This window comes from Ahaetulla prasina, chromosome 2, assembly GCF_028640845.1.
Source record: "Ahaetulla prasina isolate Xishuangbanna chromosome 2, ASM2864084v1, whole genome shotgun sequence".
Lineage (NCBI taxonomy): Eukaryota > Metazoa > Chordata > Lepidosauria > Squamata > Colubridae > Ahaetulla > Ahaetulla prasina.
The window spans coordinates 286,370,349-286,384,054 of record NC_080540.1 but is presented as its reverse complement, the minus strand read 5'-3'; the positions used below and the strand labels follow the sequence as shown (position 1 = coordinate 286,384,054).

Genomic DNA, 13,706 nt, shown 5'->3' with positions numbered 1-13,706 from the left:
AGGCATACTAGGACATTCCTCCGTGTTCGGAAGCAGATAAGAAGGCCCCGGCTGTGGTGAGATCGGACGAGACACAACAGCTTCAGGTGGGCCTGCTAGGTCCAAAACGGAGCACAGGGGGGTCATGCACGCATGCATGGGGGAGCACGTGTGTGTGTGTGTGTGATGCACGCATGTGCAGGGGTGTGGGGCTTTGAATTATGGGTGTGGGCATGTGCACACAACCCCTCATGCTCCCCCCACTTTTGGCACGCTATGGCAAAAAGGTTAGCCATCACTGCCAAAGAAGATAGAATCATAGGGCTGGAAAGGACCCTGGAGGTCTTCTAGCCCAACCCCCTGCTCAAGGCCAGAGACCTTATACCATCCCAATCAAATAGTTGTCTAATCTCTTCTTGGAGCGCCCGCAATTCTGGGAGGCAAGCTATTTAATTGTTTAAATTTTAGATTTGGTTTTAAATTGGGTTTTATTATTTATATGTCTATTTTAAATATTTGGCCTATTTAATAAGTTTTTTAGATTAATGTTTTACTTTGTATATTTATGTTGCTTTTATATGGCTGTACACCGCCCTGAGTCCCTAGGGAGATAGGGCGGTATAAAAGTATGAATAAATAAATAAATAAAAATAAATTCCATTAATTGTTCTTATTGTCAAAAAATTTCTCCTTGCTTCTAGGTTGGATCTGTCTTTAACAAGCTTCCAACCCACTATTTCTTACTTTAAATCTCATAGAATCATAGGGCAGAAGGGACCTCGGAGGTCTTTTAGTCCAACCGTTTGCTCAAGCAGGACACCTGATACCATTTCAGGCAAGTAGCTGTCCAGTCTCTTCTTAAAATCCTCCAGTGATGGAGTGCCCACAACTCCAGGAACTACTCCATCAATTAATTGTTCTCCCGGTCAAGCAGTTTCTCCTTACTTCTAGGTTGGATCTCTCTTTAACAAGCTTCCACCCATTACTTTTTGTCCTGTCCCCCTGTTGTGACTCCAGCCCCCGAACCTGGCCCCATGCCCGAAAGTGACTCCGAGAGTGAGGGGGAAGGGCCGGTAAGGCTTACCTTGGGAGCTCCGATGCCTTTGGCCCAGCTCCAGGAGCCAGAACCAGGCCAGTCGGAGGACGTAATGAGGCCGCCATCCCCTGATTCCTCCCCTCCTCAGGATACGCCCTCAGACCCAGCTGTTAATAATCAAGCTTGGATTAACCCGCGCTTCAGAAGATTAGAGAGACTGTGTCATCAAAGGGAAGGATAGGGCAGGAGCCCCACCCCACAGGATATATAAGGAGCTTTGGGACTGCTCGCACTCCACGGGGAGCAAAAACTTAGCCGAACCGTTTCAAAGAGAGCTGAAGTCTTACTCTGTGAGTCATTTGTTGGTACTTTGGCAGGCAGCTGCAATTTCTCTGCCAGGACTGATAAGAGCCGTGAATCCACTGGCTGAAGGCCAGCTCGTTACTCCGAAGTGGGGAAGGAGACAGAACATCCCCAGGTGCTTTGGAGAATAAGTCAGTCCCTTCTTCCCTGTGGCAGCCCCTCTAGTACTGGAAGACAGTTATCATGTGCTTGATCCCCTTCAAATGTTGATAACCCCCAGCTCTAACATCAGAAATACAATGATGCAAGAATCCTGGCACACCATTAGTTTTCTCTGAGGGTTATATATTCATGTGTCTGGCTAGGTTGTGTTTCCCAAAGACTCCTGAAGGTTTGCAAACCACACTTCTGATTGGGTCTCTTTCAGTGGTGAAATCCAAATTTTTTTTTATTACCGGTTCTGTGGGCGTGGCTTGTTGGGCATGGTGTGGCTTGGTGGGTGTGGCAGGAGACGGATACTGCAAAATCTCCATTCCCTCCCCACTCCAGGGGAAAGATATTGCAAAATCCCCATTCCCTCCTCACTCCTGAGGGAAGGATATTACAAAATCTCCTTTCCCACCCCACTCTGGGGCCAGCCAGAGGTGGTATTTGCTGGTTCTCTGAACTGCTCAAAATTTCCACTACAGGTTTTCCAGAACCTGTCGGAACCTGCTGGTTTTCACCCCTGGTCTGTTTTGAGGGTGAACGAGGCTGCCTGTTTACTTCCAAAATCATTTTTTTTTACCAGAAGCTATATCTTTCAATATCAGACTGTAATTATTTTTTGTTAAAAAGTCTGAGTGAAAATTCCTACCCTTTTCTTTCTTCGCCATGCAATGCTTTCAAAATATCCAACATTTGGGGGAATGGGCATTTTATTGCTCCGCTTTTGCCTAATAAACACCGTGGTTGTTTACCCAAAGCCCAGCATCTCACAATTTGAAAACCTCAAAGGCTAGTATTTAAACATGCACTTAAGAATAATCTCAACACCAAGATTAATAAATATCCGAACCCCGGGTATCGGTATTTTGAAAATAGAGGAAAACGGAGCTGTATCGAAGCTAACCAAATCACGAGCACATTTCTTGCAGCAATTACCACGAGATCAGCAGGAAATCAATCACGGATAGCAGTAATAAAAGATGATCTGAGTCTTAAAAAGCTGGAGGTAAATGGAGCATTTAAAAAGAAAAATGCAAACATAATCAAGTTGGACTTGGTGGTGCAAGATTGGGAATATGCCCTTTCATAACTCCTACCGCACGCTCTGTTGATTTACTTCCTTGTTTATGAGCCATCACCAAGTGAACGTTGTGTCAGCAAAAGCTAGGAAGGAAGGAAGGAAGGAAGGAGGGAGGGAGGGAGGGAGGGAGGGAGGGAGGGAGGAAGGAAGGAAGGAAGGAAGGAAGGAAGGAAGGAAGGAAGGAAGGAAGGAGGCAGGAGGGAGAGGAGAAAGAAGAAAGAGAAAGAGAGGGAGAGAGGAAGGGAAGGGAAGGGAAGGAGGAGGAGAGAGAAAGAGAGGAAGGTAGCAGGAGAGAGGGATGGAGGGAGAGAGAGGTGGTGGGAATGAGGGAGGTGGCAGGAGGGAGAGGAGGAGGGAGAGAAAGAGAAGGAGGGAGGAAGGTGGCAGGAGGGAGGAGGGAGGAGGGAAGGAAGAAAGGAAGGAGCCAGGAGGAAGAGGAGAAAGAAGAAAGAGGAAGAGAGGAAGAGAGGAAGAGAAGGGAAGGGAAGGAGTGGGAGAGAGAGAAAGAGAGGAAGGTAGCAGGAGAGAGGGATAGAGGGAGAGAGAGGTGGCGGGAGTGAGGGGGGTGGGAGGAGGGAGAGAGGAGGAGGGAGAGAAAGAGGGGGGGGGGGGGAAGAGGAAGAGAGGGGGAGGGGGCAGGAGGGAGGGAGAGAGAGAGAAAGGGAGGTAGCAGGAGAGAAAGGGGGAGTGAACGAACAGGAGGGAAGGAGGCAGGGAGGAAGGTGGCAGGAGGGACGAGGGAGGAGGAAAGGAAGAAAAAGAAGGAGGGAGGGAAGGGAAGGGAAGGGAAGGAGGGGGGAGAGAGAGGGAAAGAGAGGGATGTAGCAGGAGAGAAGGAGGGAGGGAGGGAGGGAGAAAGGAAGGAAGAGAACAAGCAAAGGTGGCTGGAGTGAGGGAGGGAGGCGGCAGGAGGGAGGGAGGTGGAGGGAGACAGAGAGAAAGAGAGGGAGGTAGCAGGAGAGAGAAAGGAAGGGAGTAAGGTTTTTTCTTTTTTTTTAAGATACCCACAGAAAACAGTGCACTTTTCTCAGACACTACAAAGACACCATCCAGACACACTGTGATGCAACTCCCAAGATTTCTGATGCAGACATCTGGAGGGACACAGATCGGAAAGAACGAAAGAAACTGGGCTAACTGGGGTGAAACTTGAATCATGGCTGGCTGGGGAATCCTGGGCGTCGAGGTCCACAAGTCTTAAAAGTTGCCTGCAGGTGGACACTCTGCAGGTCTTCCAAAGAGCCCGGCGGGGTTGCAGAAACCCGGCCTGTCAAGGACTCACCTAATGTCTTCATCCGTGACAATGAAGGCCTTGCAGAGAGGCTGCGATGTGTTTAACCACACAGCTGGGTTTTTTTCCACGGCGGTCGAGAGTTGTCCTGTGATGGGCGCGGAACTCGTGTGCAATGCGCTGGCCACAGCCGACAAGAGGGTGTCATCGTTGTTCCCGGGGCCCACTCCTAGAGACCAAATAGAATAGAATAGAATAGAATTTTTTATTGGCCAAGTGTGATTGGACACACAAGGAATTTGTTTTGGTGCATATGCTCTCAGTGTACATAAAAGAAAAGATACGTTCATCAAGGTACAACATTTACAAATGCAAAATCGGCTCGTTAATACTTGGCATAGAGTGCTATCGGGGGGGGGGGAGGGTTGGGGGAGGAGGGTGGAAGATGGTATATGGATTGATTAAAAATGTACAGGTATGACGGATGATATGTAACCAAAAAGCAAAAGAATTTGAAATGAAATCGGGGCTGCTCAAATACCACTTCAGACTGAACTGGTGGGAATAAGGGATTGGAAAGAGAGAGGAGGAGAGAGAGGGAAAGAAGGAAGTAGGATGGAACGAAGAGAGAAGGATGGAAGAGGGGGAAATGGAGAGGAAGGGGAAGAAGAGAGGAGTGGGGAGGGAGGAGAGGAAGCAGAAAAGGGAAGGTGTTGTGTCTTGCCCGCCCTCAGAGCAGCCGGGGCCTTCTTACCTGCTCCCCAATACTGAGGAATGTATGCCTTCCGGCCCAAGTCCTGGCTCCATGCCCCCACAAACTGCAGAAGAAGGAGCATCTCCCTGCCCCAGCCCTGACTCCATGCCCAGACAAACTGCAGAAGAAGGAGCATCTCCCTGCCCCAGCCCTGACTCCATGCCCAGGCAAACGGAGCAGCTAGACCCCTCCCCCTCCTCCACAGCAGGTGAGCCTGAGGAGGGTTTATTCCCAACAGCTGATTGGAGTAATCCTCGCATCAGAAGATTGGATAGGTGGAGGCAACAGAAGGAAGGGAGGGGCAGGCCTTAATGAGTGCTGAGTCATGGAGCCACACCCCATGGCCTATATAAAGGAGCTACTTTCTGGCAGTCTCTGAGTCAGGCAAAAGTCGAACTTATCTTGCTGAAGTCACTTACTGGTCTCCTGCCTGCTCTGAGGACTTTGCTAGGACTTTGGGCAGAGCTGCAGAGGCAAGCCTGATTCGGATTTCCCTGACCCAGCTGTCAGCGGAGGAGTGGGACACGACAGGTAGAGGAGAAGGAAAGGTTAAGTTAAGGAAGGAAGTGGTAAACGAGCAGGCCCGAATAGGTAACAAATGAAAGTTAAAAGGTGATGGATAAATGACTGTACATTAAATATGATGACAGAAAATTCAAAAAAAAAACTTTTGGGGAAAATTCAAAAAAAAACAAAAACCGCCAAATAAGATCTCTGTCCCTAAAGCAGGGGTCTGCAAACTTGGCTCTTTTAAGACTGGTGGACTTTGCTGGCTGAGGAACTCTGGGAGTTGAAATCCACCAGCCTAAGGCAAAGGTTAGCATAGCAAATTCTACCTGTCATTGATATATAATGCAGGTTGTAAGTCCTCGGCTTACAAAGCACAGTGAAGCCCAACATTTCTGTCGCTACGTGAGACGTTGGTTCGGCGAGTTTTGCCCCATTTTACGACCGTTCTTGTCACCGTTGTTAAAAAATGAAATCACTGCCGTTGTTAAACGGGTAACATGGTTGATAAGTGAATCTGGCTTCTCTCGCTGACTTTACTTGCCACAAGGTCGCAAAATGAGGATCACCTGAACCCCTGTGGGACACTCACTGCAACCGTCATAAATATGAACCAGTTGCCAAGCATCTGGATTTTGTTCATGTGGCCACGGGGATGCTGCGATGGTCATAAGTGTGAAAAGCGGTCATAAATCACTTTTTTCAGTGACGTTGTAACTGCGAACGGTCACTAAACGAACTGCTGTAAATTGAGGAATCCCTGAAGTCTGTTAGAACAGTGTTTTTTTTTCCAACATGGCAACTTTAAGATGTGTGGACTTCAACTCCCAGCATTCCCCAGCCGGGATGTGCGAATGGATTTCCTGCATTTCAGCCCAAGGATTAAACCACTAAATCCATCTGCAAAAAGGGATCCATTAAAACTTCAACATTACCTTGAAGGCCTTTAGGAAGCTCCATGGATTTTATGATTTGCTCACTGACATCTGATGCACTTAAGCCTTGAAGCCTCTTCTCCCAGAAAAGCTAAAAAAGATTTTAAAAAAAACCAAGAACCATGATTAATGGACACTGTAATTATATGTTACTATACATGCACCCAAAAGGGGACCCGGTGGCTCAGTGGCTAAGACACTGAGCTTGTCGATCGAAAGGTCGGCACTTCAGCGGTTCGAATCCCTAGTGCTGCGTAACGGGGTGAGCTCCCGTTACTTGTCCCAGCTTCTGCCAACCTAGCAGTTTGAAAGCAGGTAAAAAATGCAAGTAGAAAAATAGGGACCACCTTTGGTGGGAAGGTAACAGCCTTTCATGCGCCTTTGGCATTTAGTCATGCCGGCCACATGACCATGAAGACATCTTCGGACAGCACTGGCTCTTCTGCTTTGAAACGGAGATGAGTACCGCCCCCTAGTGTCAAAAACGACTAGCACATGTATGTGAGAGGAATCTTTACCTTTACCTTTATACATATACCCAACCATACAGGTAGCCCTTGCATTACAACCATAATAGGGACCAGAAAACCTCGCAAGTGATGTGATTGATAAGCGAAGCGTCATGTGACCACACCCCTTTGTATGATCCTTTTCGCCACAGTCGTTAAACGAATTGGCTGGGGATGTTAAGTGAGACATCTCCTGACCATGACTTGCAACCTTCCCTGCTGGCTTTCCCATTGACTTTGGGGACAATTACAACTGGGGATACACTTCTTTTTACCTGAAGTGATTCCCAAAATACAGGTAGTCCTCGACTTATAACAGTTCATTTAGCGACCGTTCACAGTTACAATGGCACTTTAGGACCGTTTTTCAGAGTTCTGACCTGTTTAGCATCCCCACAGTATCAAGTGATCAAAATTCAGATGCTTGGCAACTGGTTCATATTTATGACCGCTTCTGTGTCCCAAAGTCATGTGATCATCATTTACAACCTTCTCACAACCAAAGTGAACGGAGAAGTCAGATTCACTTAACAGATGTTACTACAGACTTAATTTTCCTTTCCTTTGTGTAACAGGCGTAACTTGTCAACTGCATTGATTCACTTAACAAGTGCTGCAAGAAAGCTTGCAAAAATGGGGCAAAAAACCATTCTACATGGGGCTCCCCTTGAGGGGCATCCGGAGGCTTCAGTTAGTCCAGAATGTGGCTGCGCGGGTGATAGAGGGAGCCCCTCGTGGCTCCCGTGACATCTATCCTGCGCAGACTGCACTGGCTACCTGTGGCCTTCCGGGTGCGCTTCAAGGTGTTGGTGACAATCTTTAAAGCGCTCCATGGCATAGGGCCGGGCTATTTACAGGACCGCCTACTGCTACCAAACACCTCTCACCGACCCGTGCGCTCTCACAGAGAGGGACTCCTCAGGGTGCCGTCAGCTAGGCAGTGCCGTCTGGCAACACCCAGGGGAAGGGCCTTCTCTGTGGGGGCTTCCACCCTCTGGAACGAACTCCCTCCAGGACTTCGTCAACTTCCAGACCTCCGAACCTTTCATCGCGAGCTTAAAACACACTTATTCATCTGCGCGGGACTGGATTAGATTTTAAAGTTACTGGTTTTAAGGGGTTTTTTACTATTTATACTGTTTTTAATAATTTGGCTATAGAATAAGTTTTTTAATTGTCGTTTTTAATCTGTATTTATATGTATTTTAACTGCCTGTGAACCGCCCTGAGTCCTTAGGGAGATAGGGCGGTATATAAATATGAAAAATAAATAAATAAATAAATAAAACTTAACAAATGGTTCCCTTTACAACAGAAATTTTGGGCTCAATTGTGGTCGTAAGTCGAGAACTGCCTTTAGATTTTTCATCTCATGGCTCTTTTGTAGCCGTTAGAACAGGAGCCACTTTGACCTATTTTATCCATACAGCTGCAGCCCTTGACCACGGTTGAAACCAGGACTTCTGTTGCTAAACGAAGAAGTCGTTAAGTGAGTCACTGCCGGATCGTATGACCTTGTTTAGCCATGGTTGTTAAGAAAATCACTGCGGTTGTTAAGCGAATTCTACAGTCATTAAGCGAATCTGGTTTCCCCCCATTGATTTTGCTTCTCAGAAGCCATCTGGAAAGATTTTTAAAAATGGTAATCAAATGACCCCTGGGACATTGCAACCATCATACATACATGCAAATTCTGATCACATGACCATAGGGATGCTGCAATGGTCATAAGTGTGAGGACTGGTGATAAGTCAGTTTTTTTCAGTATCATTGTAAGTTCAGTCGCTGAGTGGTGCGGTGTTGTGACTTGTCCTCCCTCCTCTCCTCAGCCGGGCCCCTCCTGTCTCCAACTGGGTCTTTTATCAGACTCCGAGTCTGATAATGAAGATGAAATGGCCTGTCATGCCTCCAGGCCCCGGCCCTGGCCCCATGCCCGGAGAGGATGCCAGGAGTGAACGAACAAGCCCGATAAACCTCACTCATACGGCGTGTGTTCCTTTGGCTCAGCCGTCAGAGGAAGCCAGCCAGGTGCTGGAATTACTGACAGCAGATCCAGTTGAAGACAATTCAGAATTGGGAGGACCCTCGCTTCCGGAGATCTGAGAGGCGACGTCAGCAGAAGGAGGGGTGGGGCAGGCCTGGATAAATGCTGAGTCATGGAGCCACACCCCACAGCCTATATAAAGGACCTGATTTTGGCATTCCAACATTGAGTCAAGCAAAGTCTTAGCTAGTTTGCTGATATCGGACTCTATCGCTGAAGTCACAACTTGGACTCCTGCCTGCCCTGATAAACCTTGAAGGAACTTGGCAAGCTGCAAAGGCTTCGTAGCCAAGTCTGTTATGGACTTCCTTGACTTGTTCGTCGGAGTGGGAGTGGGACACGACATGTGGTGGCCTAGAGCTGGAGCTCTCACCTCACAATCAGGAGGCTGTGGGTTCAATCCTAGGTAGAGGCAAATATTTCTCTCTGGGCACAATGAGAATTTTATCAGCTGAATATCACTCCGCATTGGCGACAGGAAGAGCATCCGGCCAGTAAACACTCAGCTCCATTCAGTTGCCCAGACTCTACCCACCCAGTAAGGGATTATGGGGTCATTAAAAGGAGAAGATGATGATGGTGACTGTAAATTCAGTCGCTGAACGAATAGTTGCAGGTTGAGGACTACCCATATATAAAGATACTACAAACTGCTGTCTCATGCACACGCTGAAGGGAGACCTTTACAAATACTACCCAACTATCACAAAAGTTGCTGTTTTTCCCAGAAAAAAAAAAAAACATTCCCAAAAGGAGACAGAGAAAGAAATCCAAAGAATGCTCAGCCCAGCAATTTATTATTTAAACCAGGGGTCTCCAACCTTGGCCACTTTAAGCCTGGAGGACGTCAACTCCCAGAATTCCCCCGCCAGCAAAGCTGAAGTCCTCCAGGCTTAAAGTGGCCAAGGTTGGAGACCCCTGATTTAAACAATCCTTTTTTTTCACAGACCTCATTTTTCTCTCTCTCTATCTGCCATAATTAATCATCCTTCCGTGGTTTACTTTCCGCTGCCTTTTCACACTCAAGCTAGCAGGCACCCTTTTAAAGCCGCCTGCCTGCCGAGCGCAAAGCGAGATGTAAATGCACATTTGCGTTTCACGGGTTGTTTGAAAAACCACAAGCATTGGCAGCCCAGACAGTCCTGGCTAAGAATAAAATCGCAACCGGTGTGGGAGGCAGCAAAAAAAACCCTAAACCCTTCAAAGGTCTTTACCGAAACTGCTATTTGCATGGCCAATTATATTTCTCACTGCCTTGATGGACATTTCCACCCCCTCAAATATCAGCTTCAACGGAGGGATCTTAGAACTGAGGATGGGGAATAAAGGGTTAACCCTTTATTTAATAAAGGGTAACCCAACACACACACACACACTCTCTTAACAGTACAGCCCTTCCTTCCTGTTGTAAATTTGACATTTAGCTGTCACCTCCAGTCAATGCAAATCATTAGCCCTGGGGTGTCCAAACTTGGCAACTTTAAGACTTGTGGACTTTAATTCCCAGAATTCCTCAGCCAGCTTTGTTTTGCTGGCTGAGGAATTCTGGGAGTTGAAGTCCACAAGTCTTAAAGTTGCCAAGTTTGGACACCCCTGCATTATTAGGCTAATAATGCAAAGATGCACTTCATGCCCTACAGAGCGGGACCCTGGAGGTTTGAAACTCTGCAACAGGTTTGTCAAAGCGATGCTTGATAAGCCCGATGGGGATTAACGTCTGGTGAGAGATGACGCTTGGATAAGAAGCTGGATTTAATGGCCTAAAGCGGGGATGTCGAACCTCAGCAACTTTAAGACTTTGGACTTCAACTCCCAGAATTCCCCTGCCAGTGATAGACATCCATGCCCTAAAGCACTGTGTATTTTCTTTGAAGAGTGGAGTGGACTGGACTAGATTAGACTGGACTAGACTAGACTAAACTAGGACTAGGACTAGACTAGACTAGACTAGGACTAGAGTAGGACTGGACTACTCTAGGACTAGGACTAGACTAGACTAGACTAGACTAGACTAGACTAGACTAGACTAGACTAGACTAGACTAGACTAGAATAGAATAGAATAGAATAGAATAGAATAGCTTTATTGGCCAAGTGTGATTGGACACACAAGGAATTTGTCTCCGATGCATAAACTCTCAGTGTAGTTCTTTAATTTGGGTTTAACATATTGTAGGAACATAGGCACAACTCCAGTGGTGGGATTCAAATAATTTAACAACCAGTTCTCTGCACTAATGACCAACTGAGTCGGCATGGCCACGGCAGGTCCGGCCAGGGGGTGTGATAGGCTGCACTTGGCCTCCCGAACCCCACTGGGAGCAATAAAGGGCCGTGGGGGGATGCCCCCCCACGCTCAATTTTGGGTCTAGTAGGCCTCCCTGCACTTACTTGGGAGCCAAAATGGGGTGCGTGGGGACTCCTGGAAGGGGTGGGGAGGGGAGGGGTGGGGCCAGCTGAATCACTGCAGTTGTTAAATTGGTATCACAGTTGGTAAGCGAATCTGGCTTCCCCCTTGAATTGGCTTATCAGAAGGTCATAAAATGGGGATTACATGACCCTGGGACCACTTCCACCATCACAAGCAATGTCGGCTGGCGGCCCCCAGGGGAAGATCCTTCTCTGTGGGGGCTCCTACCCTCTGGAACAAACTTCTCCCCGGCTTGCGCCAATTGCCTGACCTTCGGACCTTTCGCCGCGAGCTGAAAACGTATTTATTTACTCGCGCGGGGCTGGCTTAAATTTTAAATTTTTAAATTCTAAATTTTTAGATGAATTTTAAGGGTTTTTAGATTTTAAATGTTTTTAAATTTCGGCCAATTATATAATAAGTTTTTTAATTTTGTTTTAATTGTACATTGCTATTGTTTTTATTTTGGCTGTAAACTGCCCTGAGTCCTTCGGGAGAAGGGCGGTATAAAAATCTAATAAATAATAATAATAATAATAATAATAATAATAATAATAATAATAATAATAATAATAATAATAATAATAATAATAAAAAAAATGTGAATCCATTGCCAAGCACCCAAAAGGAAATGAAGTGACCACGGGCATGCTGCAAAAGTCGTAAGTATGAAAAACGGCCGTAAGTCACTTTTTTCAGCACCGTTGCAATTTCGAACAATCACTAAGCGAACCGTTGTAAGTCAAGGACTACCCGTACATAAGCCTGGGGGGAAAAAAAACCCGTTTTGGCTGCATTAAGGAATGGATTGCACAGTGCTTGAAACAGCTACACATTTGTTCTAAGTCTGCTTAAAAGCCAGAAAAACAATAGGCAAACTTTAAGGAATAGCCAAAGCTGTATATTCCCGCGAGACCTTCTTCCAAATTGTTTTGAACTACATACAGCCCTAGTAATTATTCAGCCTACATTAATTGCTCATTAGGAAAAGGACAATATGTTTCTAATCCCATTGCATTTAGCTGAAGCAGGAACACAAGCGATACTAGTATTTTCATTTGCCATTTGCATGATTACTGGAAGGACTTTATAAAATGCTCTCATTTGTTAGTTTTAAATCAATTTAGGATACAATTATGTCAAATGTTATGTGATCCCCGAAGGGCACGCCTGGACTGATAATGTGACGGATGAGATTTGTATGTTAATGTAATTGCTTGGCTGCAATGCTCCCTGTGCAAATCATTAATACTTCATTGTCCAATTAACATCAATTTTAAGTCAATCATGATAGAAACCGCTTGGGTCACAAAGCTTCATTCACTATTTACACATTTAGCACAACTTAATTATTTTGTTGCCCGTTTTCCTTTGTCTTAAAGATCAATTGTTTGCTATTTCAAAAAAATAAATAAATAAATAAAATAAAATAAAAATGGTACCAGCTGGAAGAGGAAAAACAAAGGAGTTGTTTGGTTGCACAAGAAGTTAGTTCTGCAGCAAGATCAGTTGCTTAAGTGGCAATGCCTGAAATGACCTTATAACAGGCTGAATTAATTGTTCACGCACGTTGGGATCTGATAAATGATAGTATGGGAGATTCTGGCTGAATGTTGAAGAATATGTCCTTCCAGTAGTCATTCAGAAATAATAAAATAATTGAGGGTGGTAGGAACCTTCCAGCCTTATGAGAAGCTAGGCAAGCATTACAAAAAAAAATTAGTTTCATTTGGATCCTAGCATTGGGAACTAGTAAGGTGGGTTTTCTATTTCTGTGATTTTTGCCTGCCATCAGTCTTCCTTGGTCTTCTTGCCCAACCTAGCTCTTTCCAAATTTACTAAACTTTCATTCTCATCACTAGCCAACATCAATGAATGAATGAATGAACGAATCAATCAATCAATCAAAATCAATCAATCAATTACTCAATCAATCAAATCAATCAATCAATCAAATATTTAAAGTCCTACACATCTGAAGGACAATAAGTTCAGGAAAAAAATATATCGCACACACTTTTCTGTTTGGTCTTTACTGGAGATATGCTGTGAAAAAGGACTCCTACACTTTCAGCAGACAAAGCATGCGGTCTGCAAAGGAGCTATTTAAACCATTGCTCACAGAAATTATGGGAACTGGAAACACTAGTAATGCTGCAAAGGAGGGAAACTCTGGAGCACATGCCCAGAATCAGGACTGAATGGAAAGCCAGTGAAGCAGGGGTGAAATGCTCCCGGTTCGGACTGGATCACCCAATCTGGTAGCGATGGCGGCAGGTGGTTCGGAGAACTGGTAGCAAAAATCCCTGCCCCCCCCCCGCCATCCCAGCTGAACTGTGTGATCATCAGAGGTTTTTGTTTTTTTAACTTTTAAAATCATTTTTTCTTCGGCTTTTAAAAGTCTCTGATGCTTGTGCAGCTCAGCTGGGATCATCGGAGCCTTTTAAAAGCATTTTTTCAGCTGAAGAGGTTGTTAAAAAAGATGCTTTTAAAAGGCTCCTCTGATGTTCCCAGCTGAGTTGCCTGATCATCAGAGGCTTTTTTTTTCTTTTAAAGGCAAAAAAAATGCTTTTAAAAGAAAGAAAAGCCTCTGACGGTCAGGCAACTCAGCTGGGATCGTCAGAGCTTTTTAAAAGCATTTTTTTACAATCTCTTCGGCCAAAGAGGTTGTAGAAAAAATGCTTTTAAAAGTAAAAAAAAAAAAAAAAAGT

The 13,706-nt window shown here is 45.6% G+C and overlaps 1 protein-coding gene across 1 annotated transcript in view; it reads right to left on the bottom strand.

Annotated features, from left to right (window-relative positions):
- The window catches only part of MBD2 (methyl-CpG binding domain protein 2), an 81,840-nt gene that overhangs the window by 18,825 nt on the left and 49,309 nt on the right, over window positions 1-13,706 (bottom strand). Inside the window, exons 4-5 of the mRNA XM_058170747.1 lie at window positions 6,034-6,124; window positions 3,889-4,066 (exon numbers count right to left, since the gene is read on the bottom strand). Coding sequence (XP_058026730.1) covers window positions 3,889-4,066; window positions 6,034-6,124 — 269 coding nt within the window. The remainder of the gene's footprint in view (window positions 1-3,888; window positions 4,067-6,033; window positions 6,125-13,706) is intronic.